This window comes from Gobius niger (assembly GCF_951799975.1).
Source record: "Gobius niger genome assembly, chromosome: 6".
Taxonomy (NCBI): domain Eukaryota; kingdom Metazoa; phylum Chordata; class Actinopteri; order Gobiiformes; family Gobiidae; genus Gobius; species Gobius niger.
This window is the reverse complement of record NC_136857.1, coordinates 5,982,059-6,009,638: the sequence shown is the minus strand read 5'-3', so window position 1 is coordinate 6,009,638 and position 27,580 is coordinate 5,982,059. Positions and strand designations below refer to the sequence as shown.

Genomic DNA, 27,580 nt, shown 5'->3' with positions numbered 1-27,580 from the left:
GCTAAACTAGGCCCCTCGTTGTAGTGTCTTAACCAACACCCAGTGCCGCTGCCAGCCATTTCGGGGCCCTAAGCAGATGCTTTGGTGGTGCTGCCCCGAGCCACGTCTTTCTCTTTCCTTTTTCACTTGCTGCTGTGAGCACAGGCTCCAGAGAACACTATATAATGTTAACATTTTTTTCGAGAAATTTTGTCTGCAGACAAACTTGTTACGTTTTGTCTGTGTGAACGGACTGTGCATGTCATCTCCTCATGCAGCACAGGCATCGCTCGCTGGTCGCATTTGCACACAAATTTCTAACTCTTCTTTCTTGTCGTTCCCCTTGAATTAGAGGCCGTTTTATGTCGACTGCATGAATAAAGCAGCTGCACACCTACTGTACAATGCCATTCAGTCACATTGACATTGACTTACTGCCACGTTTTGGACACCTTGCATAACTGCGATTGCCTAATCGCAAAAATAGTTTTAACTTGGTATTCCTACCACAGCGACTTCAGGAGCTGGAATAGCCTATGTAAAAGGTAATAATATTTAGTCAATAGTTTATTACATTGCTGCATCGACTCAGAATACTTTCACTGTAAAGAACGATGTATCTAAAAGAAACAATTATTTGCTTACATCTATAACTGCTGCTAATGATGAACACTTCGCTGAAATCATTAAATTAAAGTCTGCACAGTCCGTGTTGTGCCTGAGGTTTTACGTATGGTCTGAGGCTGTTCTGAGGCATTGGACCGAGGAGTTTTCATGACTGTAGTGATCTTAAAATGCTCATCTGAGTAAATTCTCCTTTGAGCTAACCACTTCCTGATCAGTGTTTACTGTGATAAGAGTGTCTAGTGAAAATTAGACGTACCAAAATGGTCGCACTTTTGAGCCATACATAGTGTTTCTCGGAGCACTTGGTGCCCGACGCACAGCGTGTTCTGAACATTTAATAATGCTTGAGACCTATATGGTGCTTTTCCTCAACGCTCAAAGACACTTTACAATTTTGTGCATTATTCATTCACACCATACTTGGTGGTGGTGAGTTACTATTGTAGCCACAGCTGTCCTGGGGTAGATTGATGGCAGCTACCACCAACCGCTCACACACTGCATTCACCCAGGCTTCCTGGTGTTCCCTGATGGTCTCCCATCCAAGTACTAACCAGGCCCTATTCTTCTTAGCTTTGGAGATCTGAGCAAAGGCGGTATAGGAAGCGGTGGCACTGGGAACACCACAACAGCAATTTCCGCTTATATTGGCGAATGCTTAACATATAAAGAAATAAATTAAAATTCCAATGGCAGTGGTTACAACTTCAAAGAGATATGAAGTATTAGTGATGTCTGAAGTAACTTTTTCAATCATAAAAACTGTATACACACCCCCTTTCCATGTCAAATCTGCATTGTTTTCTTTGCAGTTATTTTGGCAAACAAAATAACAAACAGTCAAGAAAGTATTGCTGGTCAAGCCATAACCCCCTTTGACCAAGGAGGCCACAGGATTTGTCCTGATATAAAGCACTAATGCACGTATCAGGTTTGGACACAGCTCTCTGGTGCACACAGAGGAAACTAAAGTGATAAGTCCCAAACCAGATTTACGTTGTGCTGCGTTGGCCATACACAAACACTTCCCTGTGCTGTCAGGATCGCTCTGTCCTATTCTCAGTGAAGTGAACAGTTCCAGCTGAGCCCATTGGCACCACTGTGGGGGAAACTCTACTCCCAGCTCACACGTTCGTCCTTCCAACACTGGTCCTTGCCCTTTTTTCTTTGTTTTTGTAGAAGATTTCCAGATCAGATTCTGTTTGGATTGTGAGTTTTCTCACTAAAGAAACACGTCAAAGATTGGATAGGCACATATGTAGACATTATATTGAAATGTAGTTAAAACCATTCTTACATTGCTATGGTGAACAATAATGGCTGACTGTGGCTTAAATTTGTGCATGCCAACCAAGCCTAAGCTGTCCTTTAATCCACGATGCCTGCAACAGTTTGGGACAAAAATATCATCAGTCATCATCAAGGTCATGTTTGTAAATGGTTGAATAAAAGTCAAATAAAATAGAGTCAGAAGAGCATCTGCCAAGTGCTAGTTTCATTCACTTTAGGCAAGACACTCCATGTGTATAGAGGAAAAGGTATCAATTTTCAAACTTTTGCCGTAGTTAATCCTTTCGTTTTTCTCTTTTCGTATATACATAAGGTAATTAATGCATAAAAATGGCCCCCAAAAATGTGTGCCATTATCAAAATAATGGATAGTATCAGGTTCAATTTATCGTTACTTTTTAATGAAGTATTTTGTCTTGTTTAGTTTTTGATTCAGCCAGTTAAAAGTGAAAAAGTTAGGGTTTTTCAAGTTTTTGCGGTTCAAAGCTCAATAAATCAGGCTAGGGATTAGATGAAAACCAAAAAAATAGGACTAAGACTAAGAAAGAAAGTTTTGGGTCTGCAGGAATTACTAAAGTGGAGATGTTGTGTGAAGAAAACCTTTGGGCCCGTTTTCTCAAAGATTTGTAATGTCTGCACATGCGCTGTCCCCCAGAAAGGAAATCATCATTGAAGTACAAAATGACCATATTTGGATTGTCATCTCGAATGCTCTAGTGTCGCCCACAAAACGGCATAAAACAAGCACTGCAAATCTCAACTTTGACCAGTGCGTGAACAATCTATGTTTTCACCTGCCGTGTCTTGCCTTAAAGAGACTAGATGCAAATTGGTCATTTTTTGCTCACCACTGCCACCTCAGGTCTTATGTGTAACTGCAGTCTCTATATTCGCACATGACGGCACTTCGGACCCGAATTAACACCTTTTTGAGTGACAGTGCAGGATTTTAGAGGCAGTTGTGGTGAACAGGTCTGGGCTCATTCTACACATAAGGACATGGCTGGAACATGTAGGGGGATGAAAATACTTAGTTTTCAAACTTTCCTAATGCATTTACAACATCAAAATTCATCACACGGACTGAGTTTAAACCAGGTTTCACAACTTTCAGGGAGGAAAACTGTCACTTCACTGTAAAAATGCCTACTAACCTGACATTTTATGACTGTTTAAAAGGCTTTATAACCAGTGTTTTTTGGATAAATGTCAGCTTTTACCATGTACTAAAGGACAAAACAATTTTTATTCCAATACGGAAAATAAAAAAAATCAAGAATAGCTCCTTTAAAGAACTAAGTTGTGTGGCTTCTTTGCCTGTGCTTTAAGAAGTCATTTTTGAGGGAGTACAATTAGGTTAACAACGTTCTACAAATGGATGTTATATTTTCAGATGGCTGGCATTGGCACAGTGGCGTCAAGAAGGTCACCAGTACCAGAAATGTTTTGGCTTTTTGGTTTGGTGTTTGCATATTCTTCTTTTGGCTAGTTTTCCCCCTACAATCCCCCAAAAACAATGGGCAAAATCCTCCCGGTAAGTAGTCCTGACTAAACTTAGCTCATGATCTGAAGCTGACTCCCAGAGTGCTTTCTGACTGGTTGCATGAGTGACATTAGAAAAATGGGTCGAATTCATTGGACAAATTTCCCTATGGGGGCAATTACGTTCACCCATCTTAATAACTCCGGGCATTGCACTGTTTTTTAAAAGAAATGCGTCCACATTTGCTGAACCTTATATCCTTTTTTTGTAGGGATTAGTTCCAAGTAAACATATTAATCTTGCGGATTCAAGTCCTTTCATGTGTGATTAAATAATGCCGCCACTTATTTTTTTTCCTATTACAACAGTGAAAAACAAAATTGCTAATACGTTTTTTGAATATGTGCAACAGCAGACATTTTTTCTCTTTTATCCTTTTCTTTTTCACTTCACTGCAATCACCCGCTATATCCTGCAGGTCTTTCGTCCTCTCTATATTGGTCTGTTTTGTACCAAGCCGTAGCGTTTTGACCTTGTTGTTGACTTAAGACTGAAAGGCTCCAGTAAACAGTCGCGTTTGCTGAGTAGATGTGAATCACTGCCGCGTTGGACACAGTGGGGCCGGCACTTAGCTCACAGGAAGAGCTGGAACTAATAAGTGCTTCAAAGCCAAATGAGTCTGCACACTGTCAATCGTGTCTGTCATTCAGGAGATGAAAGAAACACAAAGTAACACTTCCAATGCGCTGTTATCAAAATGTGCTGAAAATATCCACCAACAACAGACTTCACAGAACCGTGTTCAGCAAACTGACAGATCACTCTAGTCCTGTGTTTAATTGAGGCCAAGGAGCAGGAAAATGTGGATTGATAGTTTTTGGATTTTTGGCGTGGCTGAAAGATGAAGCGTGTCATAGATATTTAGGGCTTGTCCTCTATGATATGAGAAAAAACAGTGAACAATCGATAACTGTCTTGAATATTGCAATAGCCAAATTGTTGCGATGTTTTCCTAAAACGTTTTGACACAGTACGGTCCACCTACCTCTTGCCCCACCTTGACCGAGTCCATTTTCTCCTGTTCGCTTTACCCAAATCTGAAAGCTTCTCGACTAGAGCTTACAGCCTATAGACCAGTTTTTTTGTCATGTTTTAGTCACTTTTTCATCCTATTTTTGTCACTCTTTTGTGGATTTTTTTTATTGCTTTTTGAACATTTATTAATCATTTTTTTGTTGTGTTGTTGTTGCTTATCCAGCTAATTTTTTTTCGCTCTTTTGCCATGTTTTTGTCACTGTTTCATCCAATTTTTGTCACGTTTTTGTGGCTTTATTGTTGAGTTTGCGTCATGTTTTTGTCACTTTTTGCTTTTAGATTTGGGTAAAGCCATACTGGAGAAAATGTACACAGTTCATGTGGGGGTTAAGAAGTTAAAAAACAAATATTGTTATCCATTGTGTTTCATCAACTTGCATTGGGGCTAGATGCAAGTTGGCCATTTTATACTCACTACTGCCACCTCAGGTCTTACTCGTAACTGCAGCTTCTATATTAAGCTGTCGGCACTTCGGACCTGAAGTAACAACTTTTTGAGTGACAGTGCAGGATTTTAGAGGCAGTTTTGTTGAACAGGTCTGAGCTCATTCTACATGTCTCATTAGGACATGGCTGGAACATGTAGGGGGAGGAAAATACATCATTTTAACATTTTTAAACTCCATATGATCCCTTTAAACAAGAAAGAGATAAGAAATTTAATCAATAACTCAACTTTCGCACTTTTTTATGCTACAATTTCCCCCACATTCTCCGTTGTTTTAGATTTATTTAGTCAAACTCACTAGACACAGCAGGGAGAAGATGTGAACTCCCAGGATTTGTTTTTATTTATTTGAATTAGGACAGTGCACATTAATCAACACGTCAGCAGAAAGCCTCAATGTAAATGTACCAGAATTAGCATAATAGCTAAATTGCATCCGCTGTCCTCAGGCAGATAAAGACAAATTAATTAACAGAAGAGAAATACAGACATAGAACATGGAACAGAACAAAGTTAAAGTCACAGAGGTCAGTTACAAGGACAGCCACAGGTGAGATAAACACACCCAAGAAGTTACCTTGAGCTACCTGTGAGTGCACGATTGTTTTGTTTACAACCAGGTTTTTAGGTGTGGTAATCGTCCCAGTTCCCGACATGAGCAGGCAGTTATTTCCATGACTGTGCCTCTGATAGACTCCACCATTTGACTGAATTTATTCCTGCGTCGTTGCACATTACAGTCTCCTCTGGTCAAAGCTCTGGTATTTACTCGAGTGTTGCTTATTTTGGATATAAAATCCATTAATGGTGGAGGGGGAAGACCATTTAAACTAAACAGGCATCCAACAGCTTATGAAACTATCAAAATCTGAAATATTAGACCTACCGGTACTTAAAATGTTACAGTAATGATAATATAAAGGCCTTCTATCCAGAGTTTTTTCTTAAAGGGACTATACAGAGTTTAAAAATGTCAAAATTAAGTATTTTCCTCCCCCTACATGTTCCAACAATGTCCTAATGTGAATGAGCACAGACCTGTTCACCACAACTGCCTCTTAAATCCTGCACTGTCACTCAAAAAGGTTTTAATTCGGGTCCGAAGTGCCATCATGCACTAGCTTAATATAGAAGGTGCAGTTACACATATGAGCTGAGGTGGCAGTAGTGAGTATAAAATGGCTAACTTGCATCTAGCCCCTTTAAAGAGAGACTTGATGGGATTCATGCTGGTCTCTGATGTATGGGGCCGTTGCATTTTCCTCTGTGATACAGTCCTTCATATCAAATGGCTTTTAGCCTATGTAACATTTTTGAGTCAGTTTGGAAATGAAATCACAGTTGACTGTCAACCGTTTGACAACTTCTGCAATTATGTTAACATTAAGCCACTTTGTACCGCTATTATAATGTACCACACATGAATTAAATTTTACCAACTGCTGTCGCCTTGTTGCTGTTCCTTATTATGATACAGGCCTTTATTTAATTGACTTCATATCTAAACTGGCTCGTGCACGAAGTAGAAGTAAACACGTAATACTTTGAGACAGCTGTAGCAGTATTTGCACAACTTTGACTGAATCCAATTTTTTAGTGGTCCTAATTATTTCCTTTCTCAAGACATGTTAAGGCACCAAGTTAAATGATACAAAGCATTCGTACAGACACAAAGACTCAAAGTGCCTCACTACAACTCTGTCCAATGATCACAGTTTGCTGCAGGGGTTGTCCTCCTCTGTGTGCACAGCTCTGTTTCAGTCTCATTCAGAACTTCCCTGTGTCACTGCTGTAAATGAGTGTCCAGAGACTCTCCTGTTACCGCTCCACAGGGAGGATGGACTGACAGTGTATCCTTGAAGGGAATACAGGTGGAGATGAAAAAAAAAAGTAGAAGGATTGGTTGGACTGAAATGTTTTTGTATTCATATTTATGATAGTGTAGAGTGGGTTTGATGGCATTAATAGTGACTAGCATGGGATATATTACAGTTTAGATTCACATAACACGCGCATGAGAATCAGATTGCTAGTAGTTAAAGCAGTACTAAGTAACTCGTGCCCCTAGAAGAAGAAGAAGAAGAAGAAGAAGAAGAAGAAGAAGCTCTTTATTTACATGAGACAATTGTGAGACGTTTTTTTACTCATTAATTGTCCATGAGAGTAAATACTGCTGACAGAAAAGACAAAGGGAGAGAGGGATATTAATTATTGTACATCCAATTACATTATTTTCACACAAACTTGGCTGTAAATACTGTTTAAGTAGCGCTAGCCTGCAGTTAGCTTTGCCCGTTAGCCTGTTAGCTTCTTCCTCGTGATTCCATTAGTGTGTATTGGTGACTCCTACCCGGTAGCGGCAAAGTTGCCATTGTGGTTTTCTGGCTAGACACACCAGGGTGAGATGAAATCATCTCATTAACACCCCAGAGGGAGGACGAAAAGGATTCATTAAGGTAAACAAGTTACTTAGTACTGCTTTAATCTAGGGCTGGACAATATAGCAAATTAAATTTAAAAAAATCACGATTTTCTTTCTCATATTGATCAATCTCGATTTTTGATTTTACTATTTCATGATGAAAATAAATACATGCAGCTTATTCATGAACTTAGACATGTCTTTTATACAAACCTCTGCTCAAACAAAAACAAATTAAGAGTTCATTTGCAAAAACAGATAAGTGCCAGTGAAAGAAACTCAATGTATGCTTGCAAATTTCTCTTTACATAGCAGCATTTTTCATTACCATGTCTTTGTCTGTGCCATGAAAATTAATTAGTCTCTAGTCTAGTTCCTGCTCAAATTTACACAGCTTTAGCTTCAGAAGTGTCATCTATAGAACACTGGAAGGACTATCCAAGACGATTCTGAAAACGTTCTTTATTTGTCATTACACGTAGAGTCGTGCACGTCCGAGTGTGCTGCGTATCTGAATGCACAGCGTGTCTGTAAAACTTTGCACAAGGGCAAATGTTACATATATATTCTATAGCTGATCTGGCCTCTGCTCACTCACTCACCCGGCCTCTTAATCTCCCGTTTGATGCTCCTCCCTTCATCTCCGTGAGTGAAGGCCCAAGACACGGGGCTTTCAACTTGATTAAGACTTTTTTTCAGCCCACCATTTTCTCTAGAGAATCGCTCCAAATAACAGCTTATACAGTTCTTTCTTGCCATGCCAGAACTCTTTTCCAGCGTGGAGTTATGTTCTTCTGATGCCGAACTTTGCCAAAACACACGCAATTAGTCCCGGAAAAACGTGGACAAAATATTTATTTGCTATTTTCTTGAAAAGCTTTGTAACTGAGATTCGAAGTTCGATATTTGTTTAAACAATTTAATGATAAAATTCGGATGAAATTTTACACATTTTAGACACATTAACGACACATTTGGGAGAGAACAGTGGAATATTAACTGCAACAATCATACATTTCAGAAGATGTTAGAAGGGATATAAATTGCAATGTTAACAGTTTCTATGTGGAATGCTTTGTTTTCTGAAGACCGTAAATAACCGCAACATATGTGAATAAAGTCACACTGCGTAACCTGTAGTCCAACATGTACAATAAAATACGTGCTCTCATTTTATTACCGGTGTTTGTGTCTGAAAAATAGCTCTAGGAGCAGCTCGCCTCTGCTCAGGCCCGACTCTAACTTTACAAGGAGCACGACATCACCAGCTTGTCTCCATGGAGATGTTGCCAAAAATTAGGTCGTCCACCAAATTGCTTTATTTTGATAAACCAGTGCAGAAATGCCAGTGACTTTTATAGCTGAGCATTTGGAGCACATTTGGTGTTGCGGGCATGTTGTTTTATGTTTATGTTTATGACTTTTACCACAGTTTAGTTGCTATCAATGACACATAGAGTTGCAAAATTCCAGGAATTTTCAACATCGGAAATTTGCCGTGGGAATTCAGGGGAATTAATAATGGAACTAAACAAGGAATAAATAGATCTGAAGGCTGCTTCTTTACAGATAGATGTGAACAGCAGCATTAGAATCTGATTTGGTAGTTATATCTATCACAGCAGATAAGCAGTGTTTTCGGTGGGTGGTCAACACAAAGAAGGGCTTTACAAATGGAATAAATTCATTCTGGGTTGATCATCTTGCATATATTCACCAAGTGTATGGAGTATAACAATATTATATTGTTTTACGAGTCTGTGCCATATGCCAGTCTGTAGAGATTATTGTAATTATTTACAAAACTATATAAACTGTTAATCCAGCTCTGTGTCAGACACAGGTCTACAGTTTCTCATCCATTCCTAACACTGTATTGATCACCGTTTGTCATGATCAGAGTTTGAGGTGAATTCAACCAACCACAGTGAAAACTTTGCCGTGTGTCCCACCATTTATTAGAAAGAGCATTAAGCAGACAATAAGTCTAACACTTCTTGTATGGGTCAGGTGCATGTCAAATGCATGTTCTATGGTTCAAAAACATAATTAATGGGTAACAAATAGTTCACAGCTAAAGTGAAAGTGTCCAGAAAATGTCCGCAAATGTATCAGGAGCTTTCCACCCCTTGCGGCCGGCAAGGTTAACCCCTATGGCAACCAATGCAAATTCATTGGTTCAACAGGAGAATCTCAGATACACTCATTGTTTGTGATTAGTTACTACTTAAGTCAAGGTATCTCAGGCAGGATCAGGTCATTTCTTTGATCTGTCTAATTTTTTAGTTGTGTTGTTGAGCCGTATTAGCATTGTTTTCTCTGTATCACATTGTATCACTGTCCCATGTTCAATAAATATTGCTCATATATTGTGTTAAAAAGTAGAGAAATACTGTTTATAGTAGGAAACAAGTTACATTTAATAAATAGAACCACATTATTTGTGTTTGACAGGAAAATCCATGAGCAAATGTAGCTAAAGTCTATGCAACTGAAATAAGAACATAAAGTCAGTCACAATTATCAAACAGTCATGAAATAACTCAAAATAGATCAAAACAGTATCAAGGAAATAAGTGGTGTTGCCCATTTAATTACATTGCACTGTGTTAGAAGGGCCTGTCACAAGATGGCCGCCAGAATTGCCATTTGTTCCAATGTATTACTATGGCCATGTCCTATCTAGAGTTTTATTAAAGCGCTTTGCTAACAACATATAACCTAGAATGTTCCGCAGTGTGGCTTTAACGTTCTAGTTTTTGCTTACATGCAGTCACGTTATATATGCCCCGTGTGCAGTTATTGGGAACTTCTAAACAGCACTGGCCACGGCTCATTTGGAAGGATGAAGGAAGTTGAATCCTTATCAGTGCATATAGCATTTGGGGACTTTTTAGTTTTTGTCCGGCCTGTCTAACATGTTTGCGTGTGGCTGCATATTCCCCTGCCGGAGGACTCTATCGCCCCGCGCTAAAGGTTTATCAGTAAAGGCGCAGACGCAGGTGGCTGGCAGAGCTCAAAGCCCATCTCATTGTGGCCACTGCTGCTGCTCTGATGGAGAGAGATGAGAGTTCGAGTACAGAGGGGAGCCAGGCGGAAAGAGCAGGTTCAACTGGGCACCTACTACTTGTTCACATGTCAACTCCAAATGTTACTTTGACTCAGGGCTTGGTTCTGCTCCGGTGCTTATTCAGCCAAGTTCGTTCACGGGGAATGGATGTGGGAAAGAAAAGAATCACGTAAGGCTGCACAGTATAAGAGCAAAATTGTGATCATTCCAAAACTGTCTTGATACAGGTATAATGATTATGCAATGCTCTACAGTTACTTAGATGGTAGAGCAGTTCTTATGATGAATCAGGGAAGGAAGGCAGATTTTCCGTCATTTGCACAGCTAAATACAACTGTTTCAGCCTGTAACTATTGCAGGAACACGAGTAAATCATCATCTATGTATGAGGAATCCAGATGAGCCTGCCAAAGCTGCTTTAATATTTTACTGTAATGACCCATTTATGAACGTATAGTCAATTTCAGGTGCCTGTATTTGTGCTTGTCTTTCATCTCTGTCAAGGAATAAAACAAGTCAAAGTTGAAATTTCTTCCATCTATTGCTGGCTGAGATTTCTCCCCGAACCAAACTCAATCTCGCTGCCTGGTCCGTTTGCATGAAATAAACAGTAAATTAGTTTCGCATGATGGTTTGTTAAAAAGAACTTGTGCACACAGCGGCTTATGGATTTGTCGATCGGACGGATGGATAGTGTTCCCGCTTGAGCTCGCGCCTCCGAGGGGCATTAGGCGGGCTTTACCGAGTCGCCTCCGAAAACGGCGGCGCGCACGCGAGCCGGCGAAGGGCAAAAGAAAACAAACAGCGCAAACAGCAAGTGGCAGTGCAAAATAGCTTCCATTATGAAAGCAAACAAAAATAGCGCGATTGTAATGTGGTTTCATCGTGTCTTGGAGTTGTGAAGCCTCGGGGGGGGGGGAAACTTTCAGCTGAAGGTGTGCGTCGCATTACGAGAGGAGATGGAGTCCGTGGCGCCAAATGGTCACTTCATTCCCCTCAGCAGTGAGATGGATAGGCCTGTTTCCTCTCATATTCTCTCCTTTTCTCTCTCTTCTGCCTTTGCTATGCCCGATCCCATCAAATCTCGGAAAGTAAGCGGGGTTGGGCCTGGATACGAGGCCATGAGGGGATACCAGTAACCTGTGCGAATGTTGTGTGAGTGAGTGAGTGAGTGAGTGAGTGAGTGAGTGAGTGAGTGAGTGAGTGAGTGAGTGAGTGAGTGAGTGAGTGAGTGAGTGAGTAAGTGGTGGTGGTCGGAGTGTCCGTTTGGGCAAATGTATGCAGTCACGCTTCTATCAGCCCACAACAAGGGCAGGTAGGGTGACAAATGTAGTTTACCACCAACAGAGTTCTTTCTTTCTTTCTTTCTTTCTTTCTTTCTTTCTTTCTTTCTTTCTTTCTTTCTTTCTTTCTTTCTTTCTTTCTTTCTTTCTTTCTTTCTTTCTTTCTTTCTTTCTTTCTTTCTTTCTTTCTTTCTTTCTTTGTCTTTCTTTCTTGCTTTCTTTCCTTCCTTCTGTTTTCCTTTCTTCCTTCTTTCCTTCTTTTTTCCTTCCTTCCTTCCTTCCTTCTTTCCTTCTTTTTTCCTTCCTTCCTTCCTTCCTTCTTTCCTTCCTTCTTTCCTTCTTTTTTCCTTCCTTCCTTCCTTCTTTCTTTCCTTCCTTCTTTTCTTCCTTCCTTCCTTCTTGTCTTTTTTCCTTCTTTCTTTCTTTCTTTCTTTCTTTCTTTCTTTCTCTTTCTTTCTTTCCTTCCTTCCTTCTTTCTTTCCTCCTTCCTTCATTTTGTCTTTGTTCTTCCTTCCTTTCTACCTCCCTTCCTTCCTTCCTTCCTTCCTTCCTTCCTTCCTTCCTTCCTCCTTCCTTCCTTCCTTCCTCCTTCCTTCCTTCCTTCCTCTCTTCCTTCCTTCCTTCCTTCCTCCTTCCTTCCTTCCTCTCTTCCTTCCTTCCTTCCTTCCTTCCTCCCTCTCTTCCTTCCATCCTTCCTTCCTCCTTCCTTCCTTCCTCTCTTCCTTCCTTCCTTCCTTCCTCTCTTCCTTCCTTCCTTCCTTCCTTCCTTCCTTCCTTTCTACCTACCTCCCTTCCTTCCTTCCTTCCTCCTTCCTTCCTTCCTTCCTTCCTTCCTTCCTTCTCCCCCTGTCTCCTCGGTCCTTGGTTGACAGGCGCTCATCATCAGCAGGTAGCAGCGCCCAGGAGGATCAGTTTTCCTACATTGTGCTACATGTGCATTTTTTACTATCTCATAAGCATTAAGGCAGACATCTCCAGCGCAGGTCAAATTCACATTTCTGCTGCAGTCTGACCTTCAAACTGCACCGACTCATAACTTAGTCCTGGCTCAGGTATGATCTAGCACTCGTGATCCGTGTGTAGTCCTGATTTTCACCTGCTTTTGTCTTTCTTGTGACCCACTCCTCTTCTTGCGGATGTCCTGTTTTAGACCACATTTTCATCTACTTTGAAAGAATGATATTTCCCAAAATGGTTCTTGAGTGTTTGCTTATTAACATGCTGTATAATAACATCCACCATGTCGTCTGAATAACTTTAAACTCATTAGCGCGTTCCGTTCCAGTCCTCTTCAGACATGGACGAGTGATGATTTCTACCTGCTTTTGTCCTTAATTAGTTCCTATTAAGATGAAGATTTTCTGAGATGGTGAAAAGTTCGAAAATTACTGTGCTGCAAATCTTGACAAGGTCTACACATCTATGTCTCACACCAGGAATAATTACATGCTGTAAATTCTTCTCCTGACTTCTGCAAATGTGATGTAGTGCTGTAGTTCTATCTTTTATAGTTTTATTTTACTTTTATTCTTTAGCTTCGTATGTTTATTTCGTTTTAGATATTTCGTCCAGGCGATATGTTGTTTTCTTTTTTGGTATTATGTACTCCTGTTCTTGTACTTTGCAGCTGTATTGCAACAGCAACGTACAAGAGGCAATTTCTCTATTGTGGGGAGATGTAGAAGCTTTCTTATCGCACAAAAGGTCTACACCATCCATACCATATAATATAGCCTGTCTGGATAACAGTGTGCAGCAGTTAGTAATCTTGCGTCTTGCCTCACATTAAAGTCCCAGGTTTGTGTGATTTGTATGTTCTCACCGTGATTGCGTAACTTTCCTCTCAGTGCTCTGGTTTTCAAGTGTGTTCATTAACATGCACGGGCAAATATATATATATATAAATACTGTATATCCTTTCAACCTGATTAAGTGCTCATTTTAAACCTATTTTCAGTGTTGGAAAAGTTTGAAAATCACTTTCTTATTAACATGTCAGTCTGGAGAACACAACACTCTCAAACCTGTCTGGATAATAGTTTGTATGTAACCCTTTGTTCTCCTGTCCTCCTCAGACGTGGACGAGTGCTCGGAGGGGAATGGCGGCTGTCAGCAGATCTGCGTGAACATGATGGGCAGTTACGAGTGCCGCTGCAGAGAGGGCTTCCTCCTGAGTGACAACCAGCACACCTGCATCCAGAGGCCTAAAGGTCAGTCCCTGCACAGCAAGTGTAAGTGCAAACCAACACATGCTCCCCCTGCTTCAGCTTTTCTCCTCTGTACACCATGCTACTTCAAAAAGGGCTGGTCAGGTTTGCACAAATCTTTAATAGTGATGTCTATTTCAAAACCAACCAAGATCTTCATTTAGACATGTTCCCGGGTTTGAGAGAAGTACAAGGATCAAGTAGGGCTGTGCAATTAATCAAAATTCAATTACGATTTTGATCATTACACAGATAGCATAATTGAGAAAAAAAAGATTGTTAATTGTCCATTCAAAGCGCAAAAAGTCCATCCTGCACTGTTTGTGTAGGCGCGTCTGATGAGCTGAAATACCAGTGCAGCGTTTTAGAACCGTTAACAATATCACAATAGTATTTTTTACACCTAGCTCTTGAGATAACACCACTGTTAAGTGCTCACCTTGTGCTGAAGTGAGTTGCCTCAATATCCTTTGCGCAGGCACTGGTTTTGTTTTGTAGACGAGTCTAAAACTCTTCTTCAGGAGCAGATCTCAACGGCTCAAAGCAATGTTATTATTTCATGCCGTTGTGAGATTGTTTCTGTCCCCTTCGCATTTCACAAGCTAAAGGCTCATACTTTGGTCCAACATAAAAACATTAGCGCTGTGTGATGATGTCATCAGGCCGCGCGGCTCTGTTGGCTTGGACAGGTGTTTTTTTAATTGTCCGAAGAAAATGTTTTGCATAGTTGTTTTTTATAAAGGCAACATATAATCGTGTGAATAATCGCGATAATCATTTTGTCTATAATCGACCAGCCCTAGAATCAAGTCCTCATTTGGGGCTGTTGTCATTTCAGACTGTCCACTTTTAGAACTCAAATTTATACCAGGTAAATTACGTTTACAGATCTGGTATTAGATCTGGAGATACTCCGATCTAAAACCAGGTCAAATTCCATCCATCTATCCATTTTCTTCCACTTTTCCGTTTCCGGGTCGTGGGGGCAACTGTTGGAGATGCCCAAATCACATTGCAGGACTGGAGGTTGGCGTCGGAGGAGCGGAGGGAGCGAGTGTGATGGTGAAGTGGGTCAGTGAGGTATGGACTGGCCAAATCATGGTGGGCTTTGAATGTGATGAGGAGGATCTTGAACTGGATGAGTGACGGGAAGCCAGTGGACGTTCTGAAGGACAGGGGTGAGGTGTTGTTCACGGGGTGAGAAGGCGGGCAGCAGAGCTTTGGATGTATTGAGGGTTTTAGATGGTTTGCCATAGAGAATGCTGTTGCAGAAGTTGATTCTGGGTATGATGAAAGCATGAGTCAGGGTTTCAGCAGCAGAGAAGGTGAGTGACGGACTGAGTCGTGCTATGTTTTATGTTTTATGTTGCGATGTTATTTGCGTGACATGTTGTTCAAGTGAGTCGGGTCGAGGAGGACTCCGAGGTTGCGGATGAGTGGGGATGGAGTGCCGGTGGTGCTGTCAAATATACGTAAGATGCGTAGTTTTCTGTGTCTGACAGCGGCAGAGAGGTGACTTGAAGTTGTAATGCTTGAAGAAATACAGCCCTATATATGATTCTATTTATTTATGTTTTGTTCGTGTCAAGTTTCCTGTATTTTTCTCGTGTACAGCTGGCCAACTTCAAAGGACTCCAAACTGAAGTTATGCTACAACATGGTTTCACTCCAATGATCAGTTTGTTTGACTCTTTATGTTTTTTCTGGATATCTGGTTTGGCGATATCAAGTTTGTCTAGGTTAGCGAGGACAGGAGCCTTGTGCTTGTTTGGATGAAGGCTTTCCTGCTCACTGCGCGCTCTCGTTGCCCTGTCTTGTTACATCAGTCACCCGATTTAAAGGGATAGACCGCCATTGTTAAAGTTGTTTGTAGGTACCTGGGGACAGATAACTTTTTATCCACAAAAGGCCTCTTCGCTGTTTGTTTGGAGAAGCAGAAAGAAAGAAGAACCAAAGACCTGTGATTTGTGCCTGAAGTACATGAAAGCTACTTTTAAGAACAACTAACAAGACGGCGGACTACTAAAGCAGTGTCAATCTGAAAAGAACACAGTTTGCTGTCTGTGTTTTTTTTTTTTCGAGAATAAATGCTATCTTTAAGACACGCTAATATTTTCTCCAAACATATAGTTACACCTATTTTCAAGCTGGAGAATTAGCCCGTGTAATGTTGATCGAGGAAACCTGGGCTTTGAGAAACCCACTCAAATATTAGCAGAACAAGTACATGCCAAAGGTCCCTCGGGGATCAAACCCAGGACCAGCTTGTTCCGAAGTAAGAGTGATGGCAGAGTGGTTTGCATTCATGTAGAGAGAATGTTTGAATCTCAGGCAGGCTGGAGTCTGCAAGTCCTTTGTTACTGTGATCTCCCTCTTGAACCCATCCCCTTTTCAAATATTTTTTTCCAACCTAATTCTAGAAGCATGTATGCACGAGTTCCACTTATCACGCAATCACAAAACCATTTCTCCAGGAAATTGTCGACGTGCAAGTGCGCAGTATATCTTACCAAACGCCACTGTGTATGTTCTTGTAGCTGCTTTGTGAATCAGTGCTCTAATGACTAAGAAGGGAGGGTGGAATTTTTGGCCGGTGATGCAGCACTCGAGTCAATTATTCCTTATCAAAGCCCTTTTAAAAGAGTTCATGACTTGTGCACTTCTAAGTCCTTTTGTAGCACAGGATGAGCCCTAACAGGCCGAAATGAAAAGCCGCGCAGTGCAAGCATCCCAGGTCTGAAGGGGATAAAAGAAATCAGGGATAAATGCCTTTTTGTTTTCTTTGCACACTGTTAAATTGAAGCAGTGCTTGAGAGCTTGGCAGCGTCTGAAGGTATGTGTAGAGGAGCGAGCGCCTGCAGGGGACTGAGCAGAGAAAACAATTAAAGAGGAGACACACCTCCTGTTTACTGAGAATTCCTGTGGGATAGACGAGTGACAGTGAACGCACCACGGCCAGGGCTCTATAAGGCTTACATCCGTTCTGCAAGGTTACAAGGGCCACTGCTGGCAAAAGCAAAAATGGACTCATTGTCTTTGGATTAACAATTTTAGTAGCGTTGCTTGGTTATATAAGTATGTCTAATTGCAATTGTGAATATATTTTTGTAACTTTAAGTAAAGATTCACAGCCCCAGAGGCGCGAGGACAACACACTCATCTCTCTGGCAAGAGCCACTGCTGTTTTTCTTCGGGGCCGGTAACAGTCTGCTCGGGAACACTCTTGGCAGCCTGCCCTCACACACTGATGCACCGCCTGACACCGGCCCTTATACAGTACGACTGGGAAATCTCTCGTGTCTCTCGATGGCCACTCTGCCACAGCATTTGTAGGCTTATTGTGCTGGTTGGATTCCCTGATAATACCACACTGTGAGATTTGGATTTTGTTGCGTCCTTGCACTGTGTGAACTATTTACCCATTTATAAAGCCACAATGGTGGTCTCCTTAAATCTGCTCAAATCTGCTGTTTATTGGCATTGGGCGTGTGGGAGTGTAATGCTGCATGAAATCTGTGTGGCACTTGTGCTCAATCACTTCGAGTCAAACAGCATGTTTGAGCAATATGGTTAAAAGGGAATCCGATGAATAGTTTGTTGTTTCCCACTGACTTCATTTTTGATGCTTCGAGAACTCGTAAATTATGGCGAATTGTATATTTTCGAAAGCTTCCCATGGTGATTTAGTATGATTTAATACCAAACATTTTGTTCTTTTTCAAATTGATCTTCTTCTATAGTCTGGGGGCAGAGGCGTGGTCGATGGAGCATGTGCCCAAGCACTGGAGGATTGCCTGATCAAACCTCATTTCCAAGTGCATACTCTATGAGAAAGACCCGTTATCCACGTTTCCCACAAAATAGGAGAATAGGGGGAGAGCGGCTGCTTGCACAAGGATGGGCATCTGGCTTAAAAAAAACTCAGCAGTTGATACATTTAATCAAATTGAGTGTGTTAGTTTACAGCCAGATAAAGAGTAAAAAGCAAGAAGGTCTTTTTGTTCTCAGCATGTGTGGGTGAGTTTCTGCTCCAGTTTCCCTGACTAAAACATGCACAATAGGCACATTTTCCTGCTGGGCATCAATTCAAATGTATTATACACAGTGTTGGGGAGAATACTTTATAGGGACTATACAGAGTTTAAAAATGTATTTTCCTTCCTCTACATGTTCCAGCCATGTCCTAATGTGTAGAATGAGCCCAGACCTGTTCACCACAACTGCCTCTAGAATCCTGCACTGTCACTCAAAAAGGTGTTAATTCGGGTCCGAAGTGCCGTCATGCACGAGCTTAATATAGAAGCTGCAGTTACACATTTGACCTGAGGTGGCAGTGGTGAGCATAAAATGACTCACTTGCATCTAGCCCCTTTAAATATGCATTCTGTTGCAGAATACTGAATACTTGCCGGACAATGTATTTTGTAATGTATTCCGTGGCCAATCAGAGTACTGTATTCTGGATACTTTTTAAATCCACAGTATATTATTGTAGTGTACACTCTTGATGTAGGATTAAAAACATGTGTAAGTTTATTGCATGGCCGTTTATTAATGCTTAATTTACTTATTTACCTAACCCGGCTAACGCTGGGCTGCTGTGTGCGCTCGGATCATTTCGAACTGCACAGCAGCCTGGGGACCATGGCCGAAATTTTCCCATGGATTTGGGAACCAATCACAGAACGAGGAGGGACGGCAAGACGATGACGAGCTATTCGATATACGGAAGCTTGTAGTTTATTTACGGATTAAAAAAGAAAAAAGTTTATTTACGGATCAAACATGACAGCAGCTGACGTGACGCTATTTTTCGATCAAGCTTTAGGCCGTGTTCTAAATAGTTTAGCTCGAAAGTTTACAGCGGGTACGTCATACGTCATCTCATACGATGATACAATTGGCTGCGGCTACGTGCAGACGCATGATAAACATTCGTAAACCACACCTCTCCTACGAGAAACTGAATTGGTGGTCCCCAGACTAAATATCACTTGTGATTTTAGTCAGGCTATTATTTACCACAAACTAGACAAGAAAAAAGTGCTTCATGCTCACCGGGAGAACAGGTTGTGTATCTGCTGTTGCAAATCTGCAGATTATAACACTGGCAAATCATGGCTCGCACGGGGAGCATGTTTGAATGCACCATGGATAAGTTTTCATCTTTATTTTCATGTTGGGAGAACAATCTATGTATGAACCAATGGAAAATCGCTCCTTGTGTGTGTGTTTCCCTTGTGTGTGCGGCGGTGGGCGCCCTAGCATCAAGTCGTGTTCGCGCCCGGCTGCGCCTGTTCTATATTTAGACTAATTTAACATTTTCTCTTTCTTATTAATGACGATGAGGATTGGATCATGAAATTCTAACAACGCATGTATTCCCTTGGTATTAGCAAAGTAACTGCATTCTAAACACCCTCTGACTAAAGAGTAACTGTACCGGAATACCCATCCATCCATCCATTTTCTTCCGCTTTATCCGGGGCCGGGTCGCGGGGGCAGCAGTCTCAACAGAGATGCCCAAACTTCCCGATCCACACACACCTCCTCCAGCTGTTCTGGGGGGACCCCGAGGCGACACCAGGCCAGCTCGGAGACATAGTCCCACCACCGTGTCCTGGGCCTTCCACGAGGCCTTGTCCCACTAGGACATGCCTGGAACACCTCCCGCGGGAGGCGACCAGGAGGCATCCGAAACAGATGCCCGAGCCACCTCAGCTGGCTCCTTTCGACGTGAAGGAGCAGCGACTCTACTCTGAGCTCCTCCCGGGTAACTGAGCTCCTCACCCGATCTCGGAGGGTGCGCCCAGCCACCCTGCGAAGGAAACTCATTTCGGCCGCTTGTATTCGCGATCTTGTCCTTTCGGTCATTACCCAAATCTCATGACCATAGGTGAGGGTGGGAACGTAGATCGATCGGTAAATCGAGAGCTTTGCCCTCCGACTCAGCTCCCTCTTCACCACGACAGACCGATACAGCGACCGCATCACTGCTGACGCCGCACCGATCCGTCTGTCGATCTCACGCTCCATCCGCCCCTCACTCGTGAACAAGACCCCGAGATACTTGAACTCCTCCACTTGAGGCAAGGACTCCCCACCGACCCGGAATACAGTTACTCAAAAGGCGGTGCATGTATTCCGTCACTGCCCAACACTGATTATACATTATACTATACAACATTATACAGCATATTAAAAAGTTTGAAAATCTTGATAAACCACGACCGTTTCCAAATGTGTGTAAAACTATGCGACACGACGAAAATGATACTGAATGCTGGGAACTATTAGCTCCTGATGTCCAGTCCCTAAATTGTCTAAAATGAGGTGTGCGTTTATGAGCTCAGCCTGGCCCCGCTGAACTGTCAATGTTGACGTTTCATAAGCGCGGTGTTATTTGACTGGAGCGAACAGTGGGATCGTGTGTTTCAAAGTGCTACTACTAAATCAACGCCGCGTCAGATCTCTGCGAGGGATGATCCAGTCCCATCCTCTGCCTTCTTTGAAAAATCACCCCCCCGGTCCTTTTTTTTTTAATGTGCCGTTTTTCATATTCATTTTGTCTTTATTGCTTCCAGATGAGACCCATTTGGGAACGGGAGATTAAAGACGCCGTAAATCTACAAACTTCCTTCACTCAACACATCAGCGGGACGATATTTTGAAAAGCTAACAGACAGGCTCATCTGCTTATTATTACTGCTCTTGTTACAACTGTGGCTGTGTGGAGGAGGAGGAGGGGGAGGAGGACAGTTTCAGGAAGGGCCCCAGTCTGGTTATTGGAAAAGAACGGAGCAGAAAAATCATTGAGAAAATGAATGTCAGTGTAACTTTAACTCCCCGTCCGTGGCAAACAGCAGAGCATGTAGTCACACAGATTAGGCCCGTGTCCTGGCTGTAATCACAAGATTTCTCACCCTTTCCCGGCTTACTTATCTTGCACAGGAAGCTGGATTGTTGCAACATTTGAGTTTGCAAAAAACTCATCAGACTGTCAATGATTTGTTTAGGCCTGCAACATCACCAGCGCCTGGGCCAGTGGCCTTACGGTTAGCAGATTCTAGGTTTTTACTACTTTAGCTACACTCATACGGCTTTTCTTTATAGCACACCGTTGCTCAACTTCACTCTACTCTGTACTTGTAATGCTTCAGTTACTGTAGTACAATGTTCTCCAACCAGTAGCTCTCCAGTCTTTCCCAAATAACTCACCAGAGACTTTCAGTAATCCTATACGCTTGATGAGTCACATTTAAAGGGGCTGGATGCAAGTTGGCCATTTTATACTCACTACTGCTACCTCAGGTCTTATGTGTAACTGCACCTTCTATATTAAAGGAATAGGCCACCGTTTTACATACTAAGATATGTTCTTACCTAACCTTAGACCAGTTAATATATACCCGTCTGGTCTTTGTCCGTGCGCTCTGTCACGCAAACGGAGCACATACGCAGCCTCTCCCACATGTCATATAGCTCCAAAAAAGCTCACGATAGAAGCTACCAAGCTCTTCCACGTGTTCCCTATTTAAATAAAGTTACGTGAAGTGTTTTCATGCGAAGTATATTTACACAGAAATGTAACATGTCGATTTTATAAGCAGATAAAAAGGGGTACTATATTGTGAGGCGTAATGATACGAGGAGCACAGCGTCCGCGCAGTAATTCCTCCCCCGCTCACTTCCGTCAATAGAAGCTGCGTGACTTGTAGAGAGCTCGCAGAGAACAGTTGAAGAAGCGTCGATAACTTGTGAACAATGCCTTTTACGTGCATCGTGCCGGGCTGTGATAACAAGCAGAAAGTATATAGTGTAGTAATGATTCACAGATTTCCAACTCACCCCGGACGACGACACAGGACTCAGGACCTCGACCATGAGGTAGGAATGCGCAAGCACTTTCCGAAAATATATTTTCTGCTTGTTGTAAAAGGCTCTGTACAAGTCACGCAGCTTCTATTGACGGAAGTGAGCGGGGGAAATCTTTAGGAGTTACTGCGCGGACGTTGTGCTCCTGTATCATTACGCCTCACAATATAGTCCCCCTCTTTATCTGCTTATAAAATCAACATGCTACATTTCTGTGTAAATATACTTTGCATGAAAACACTTCACGTAACTTTATTTAAATAGGGAACACGTGGAAGAGCTTGGTAGCTTCTGTCGTGAGCTTTTTTGCAGCTATGTGACATGTGGGAGAGGCTGCGCATGTGCTCCGTTTGCGTGACAGAGCGCACGGACAAAGACCAGACGGGGATATATTAACTCGACTAAGGTTAGGTAAGAACATATCTTAGTATATAAAAGCGGTGGCCTATTGCTTTAAGCTCGTGCATGACGGCACCTTTTTAAGTGACAGTGCAGGATTTTAGAGGCAGTTGTGGTGAACAGGTCTGGGCTCATTCTACACATTAGGACATGGCTGGAACATGTAGGGGGAGGAAAATACATAATTTTAACATTTTTAAACTCCCTATAGTCCCTTTAAGATGCATTTTCTTTCTTTATTTTGAGCACAATCTGAAGACATTCATGCAAATAGAGAAGAGATTAAGAGGAAGCTCTATAAAACTGAAGAATAATCAAGTAAATCCACCTAAATTACACAAGTGTCTTCGGAGCATAAGTATCTCTCTGTTTGTTTCATAAAAGCAGCTCACAGGGTAAGAACAGGTTGGAGACCCCTGCAGTAGTACTACAGTATGTAGTAAGGGTAGTAATACGCGACGGGCGAGGAGAAATACTCGTCACGCTCCTGTACAAAACACAGGAGGCTGCAGGGGAGTCTACAAGCTGCACGGTGAACAGTGTGGACAAATGCTGCATTTTGATAGAGTTTTTTAAATTATTCACAAGTGTCAAGCCAAAGACAAGAGGAAAGAAGAAGCATCATAGTATCTAAATAATGTTAAAGGAGACATACCATGCAAAGTCGACCTTTTTTTTTAGCTTTAAACCACGTTATGACATTCCCTCGTCAATACGTAGCTGGAGCAGCAGTTTGAAGCAATCCTCGGGTAATCTGCTTAATTTAGCCGTTTCTTCCTCTACGGTGTCAGCGCTTCGTTTTGTACCTCCTGGATACAACTGCGTCATTATTAAACCTGAAAGTAATTTACGTATTTTTTACTCACACAGCATTCTCTCATTTACATGTCGGATTTGGAGCCAACACACGCCCAAAAATAGCTATTTGCAATTGTTCAGCTTGTACTTGCTATTTAATCTGGATAAATGACCCCCAAAGTGTGTTCACTGCGCTGAAGCTGCTAGATCTGTAAGTTGAAATTCTTATTCTCACTGCTGCCCACAGTCAAAGTCTTCACCAGCTCTTCCGCCTGCATTTCATTGTTACTATTTAATTCTCACAAAGACATTTCTCACTTTATTAAATATGCATGCTTAGGCACCCAAAATAATGTTTGAAGTCTATTGTATGCCCCATATGCATGATTTGTGTCCACTTTAATAGCCTTGTTGGTTGCAGACATTTCCAGACTTTCACATAGTCCAAATGGGTCAAACTGGCTCCTTTGATGTCGAAGGCTGCAGAACCCCGTACCATCCTAAAGGTTGGGGGTTAGATCCCTGTTATGAGCCTTACATGCTGCTGTGTCATGGGGAAAGTCACTTCACCATCCTACCTGTATGAATGTGTTAGTAGTGAGTGCATTTAAGCCGGGCCGGGATCTAGACTGGCCGTCACATCTCTGTAAGATTGCCCTGAGGCAGCTGTGCATACAGATGAAGGTTACCAGTTAAGTGTGTGAGTGCGGCTCCTCCCTGTGAATCCTGAGGGCTTGGAAAGTGCAGTTTAATTAGATTTTCTAATTACAAAAATTGGCTACATTTATATATTAACTATCAAAACAAACTTAAAAAAAATCTGCGGCCCTTGAGCTTTTATGTTAATTAAAGAGACATGGGTTCCCTCCGTGGATAGGTCAGGTGGTGTGTGACTGTGAGCTGGGTGAGCTGAGCTTCGGTTCGCATGAGGGGTGGGACCTGGTGGGACCCTGTGCTCCGTCCCGCTGCAGGTGGAGAGGCTTGTTAACGTCAGCGGTGCCAATTAGATCGCGGGGGTCTGCCATCCGCACGGCTAATGACACGTCTCCAGCCTGCCCCCTCCCCCCCCCTGCGTCTGGTCCTGCCAAAATGTAACACTTCATTTATTTTCCCCCAAACATCTCTCCTGGCCTGGATTCTTTGAAAGGCCAGGCGAGGGTGCTTAGTAGCTGATAGGAATGCTATTTAGGTCAAAAAGTCACCCATGGCTTTGATTTATTGTTCATTTTATATAGGACAGGGAGGATAGATTCAGAGCATTGGAATTCTGGAATTTTTAAAGTCGAGTCGAGCACATATCCATAAATTTGATCCTGTATTTTTTGCTATACTGCTAGATCAATTACCTACGAAACAGGCTTATGCAACACCCAACTTAATATGCTTTTGCTGTCTGTAATTTATTAGTGTTTTATTTGGGATGTGCATTAGTAGCATTTGCCTGTGGAACTTTTGCGATTTACCGTTGCAGAATGTTTCCTGAGACGGTAAAATTGGCAGCCAGTGGGGTATTGCTCCTTGCATGATCACATCTCACTGGGGTGCTGAAAATACAGCAACAGGACTGTAATTTTATGAGCCCACGGGAAGCGAAATCTCATCCCCAATCAATGAAAAATGTGAAAGTGACAGTGCATTTTCCAGTAAGGACATGTGTATTGATGAAATAATGATTGCCGCATTGATCAGGCGTTGTGAAATGGAAACCTTACAGCCTTGGTTGTAGGGAAACCACAGAGCCATCCAGATACAAGAACACAAGCCAAATAATGTATATCTTCATTGAGTTTAAATTTGAATTGTTTTGAGTAGTTAAGATTTAATTGGGCATTTGACCTAGGTTATTTCGCTTTTTCTGAGAGGTTTCTGACTCGATTCAATATATTTTACGGGTTAATTTATTTGCCAGTGTGATAACAAAATTGCCCTTGTCCCACTGGCAGTTTTACTTTCTTAATTCAAAGGAGATTACCTCATGTGTCAAGGTCAAGGGAGATGATTTAATGTGGCCCTTTGAGGAGCTTGCTTAAAAAAAAAAAGCAAGTCTCTAGCCCATTCCTGTGCGGAGTTATGGCTTTTTAACAAAATAACCAGTTTGCTCTCCAGCCACTAGGGGGCAGCTTAAATTAAAAATGACAAGTATTCCACACATGTCCAGCAGAGGGCACTGACATGATATGAGATCAGGATATAAACAGCATATTATAGCCACGTGGTAAATGGTCAGTCTGCCCCAGGACAGCGGTGGCTACAATAGTAACTTACTGTCATCGAGTGTGGAGTGAATGAATAATGACTTTATGTAGCACTTTGAGAAACATGTGACACAGGCTGATGAAGCGCAATAAGTGTAAGATGTTGTTATTTATGAGGCCACAGTCCCTTAAAATATATGCGGCCCAGGACCCGCCGTGGGGGCTGAATTTTGGCCCTTGACCCAAACGAGTCCGACACCCCTGCCGTAGAACCAGTCTGAAATGTCCTCAAACAAGCAAAGTATCTTGGTACTATCAGGAAAGAAGTCTAAATAAGTGAAAACCACTTAGGGCTGGGCGATCGATATATATTTTTAAATGAGATATGGAATTACACCATATCGCGTATATCGGGATATTTCAAATTCTGATAAGCTATTAAGTTAACAAGAAGAAACACGTCATCGCAAGGTGATTTTAAACTGAGCACTTTTTTATTATTTAAAAGTGCACCTTACAGAGCTTTGTCATACAGTATCCAGGAAGGGAAGTTGGGCGTCTTCAAATGTTCCGAGTGCTAAAGCCCAAAAAATGATACATTTTAGAAAAAATGTAAAGGGTAGCACACCAGTAGTTCATATATCATATATGTGTGTACTTCTGTCTGGATATATGAACTACTGATGCGCTACCCTTTACATTTTTTCTAAAATTTTGTCATACAGTGTTTTCAATAAAACTACTTGTATTTGGCTTTGGCTTTGACTTAACATTGCATTTCACAGCTCTCAGTTTGCGGAAAAAATATCGGGATATATATCGTATATATCGATATTCAACCAAAATATATCGGGATATGACTTTTGGTACATATCGCCCAGCCCTAAAACCACTCAAAAAAAGATTCATATTCTCAATTCAATTAATTTAAACCCAAGCCTGATATTTAGTTTTTGCAGTGCATGTGTACTCCACACAGAGAGACTCTTCCTGTTGTTAGTTAGTTAGTTCATTTATTTTCTTCGGTCATTATGAACATTTAAATCACATGTCACATGTTTTCTAAAGATCTTAGACATTATACAATAAGAAACCACATACATTAAGAATTTAATCTAAATGATGCCTGACCGAAAGGGGTTTAGGCTGAAGCCAAGACTTATTCTGCCTAAACCCCTTTTACAACTGTGACTCTGTGTCCAAAGACGACACATTATACACTTTCTCTAATACCAACGATGGTAACACTTAAGCACAAAACTTTAACTTCAACAATCAGAAATTATGCTATGTATCCTCGATCGACTTCTTTTCTAATGGTCTTCATTCAAGTGTTCTATACTTCTCTATCATGTTTAACTTATACATTTTCTTAAATGCTTTAATAGTTTTGGAGCCCTTAAGTTAAATAGGGTTGTGAAAATTGAAACCAGTACTTTTTTTTTTTTTCGGACACATGAGTGCCAACCACCGTACAACTACACTACGTGCACATTATTATGCAAATTCGTTTTTTTGTTATTTGCTGTTGGATTGAAGCGTCTAAAGTTTGTAATGAGAGGAAGTGTGCTCAAAGCTCAAAGCAGTCACATTGTTAAAAGTTGGTCAGAGGGATGCAGCCCTCTTGGAATATCAAAAAATATTGAACCATCAAACATTTTGTTGCCAATGGGGTCGTAAGAAGTAAGTTGACAGGAAAAAAGTTTCTAACTCTAAGTTTTTCAAATATATTTGTTCCCTTCCATTTTGTGTCAGAGAAAACAACTTCATAATAATTCTGCACTCTAGACTCAGAGCGTGGCCACACTTCCTCTAGTTACAAACATCGCCATCACCTGGGACGCTTCCATCCAACAGCCTTTCACTTTTGCACAGTTTGGAGTTTGAAAAAGTGAAGAAGAATGAATAACAATAATAAAAAACTAACTTGTGTAATAATTGTGCATGCAGTGTATACCTAAAGCATTCGAATGCAGTTCCGGCAGCTAGATATTTTGTATATTTGATTTACAGCCTTCCTGCCGGGACTTAACATTTCATTAGTCGGTATCAAACAATGCAATCTTGATAAAGACAGTCAGATGTGATCAAATATGTGCATTGAGATGTGCAATCACTTTATGGAGTTCATTAAAATGTATAGGATAAGATCGAGCCTTATTGATCTCACAGTGGATATGCACTTGGTAAGATAAAAGTGTGCATACAATAAAAGAAATCAAAAACTTTCTCACCTTATCCCCCAGTTTTCAAGCCTGGCCTGGCATACTACATGTTATTCCTATTATATACAAAGACATGTAGTCTGGGACAATATGTTGTACATGTATGATTCCTGAGAGGTAGAATTGACCGGTCAGAGAACCTGCCAGTATCAAAACAAATAGAGAAAGTTGTTTCTGATTGAGA

General features: G+C 41.5%; 1 protein-coding gene across 2 annotated transcripts in view; it reads left to right on the top strand.

Moving 5' to 3' along the window:
• Positions 1 to 27,580, top strand: part of scube3 (signal peptide, CUB domain, EGF-like 3) — a 154,000-nt gene that overhangs the window by 54,321 nt on the left and 72,099 nt on the right. For both annotated transcript variants that reach the window (XM_079557699.1, XM_079557698.1), the window contains exon 4: positions 13,773 to 13,907. In XM_079557699.1, coding sequence (XP_079413825.1) covers positions 13,773 to 13,907 — 135 coding nt within the window. The remainder of the gene's footprint in view (positions 1 to 13,772; positions 13,908 to 27,580) is intronic.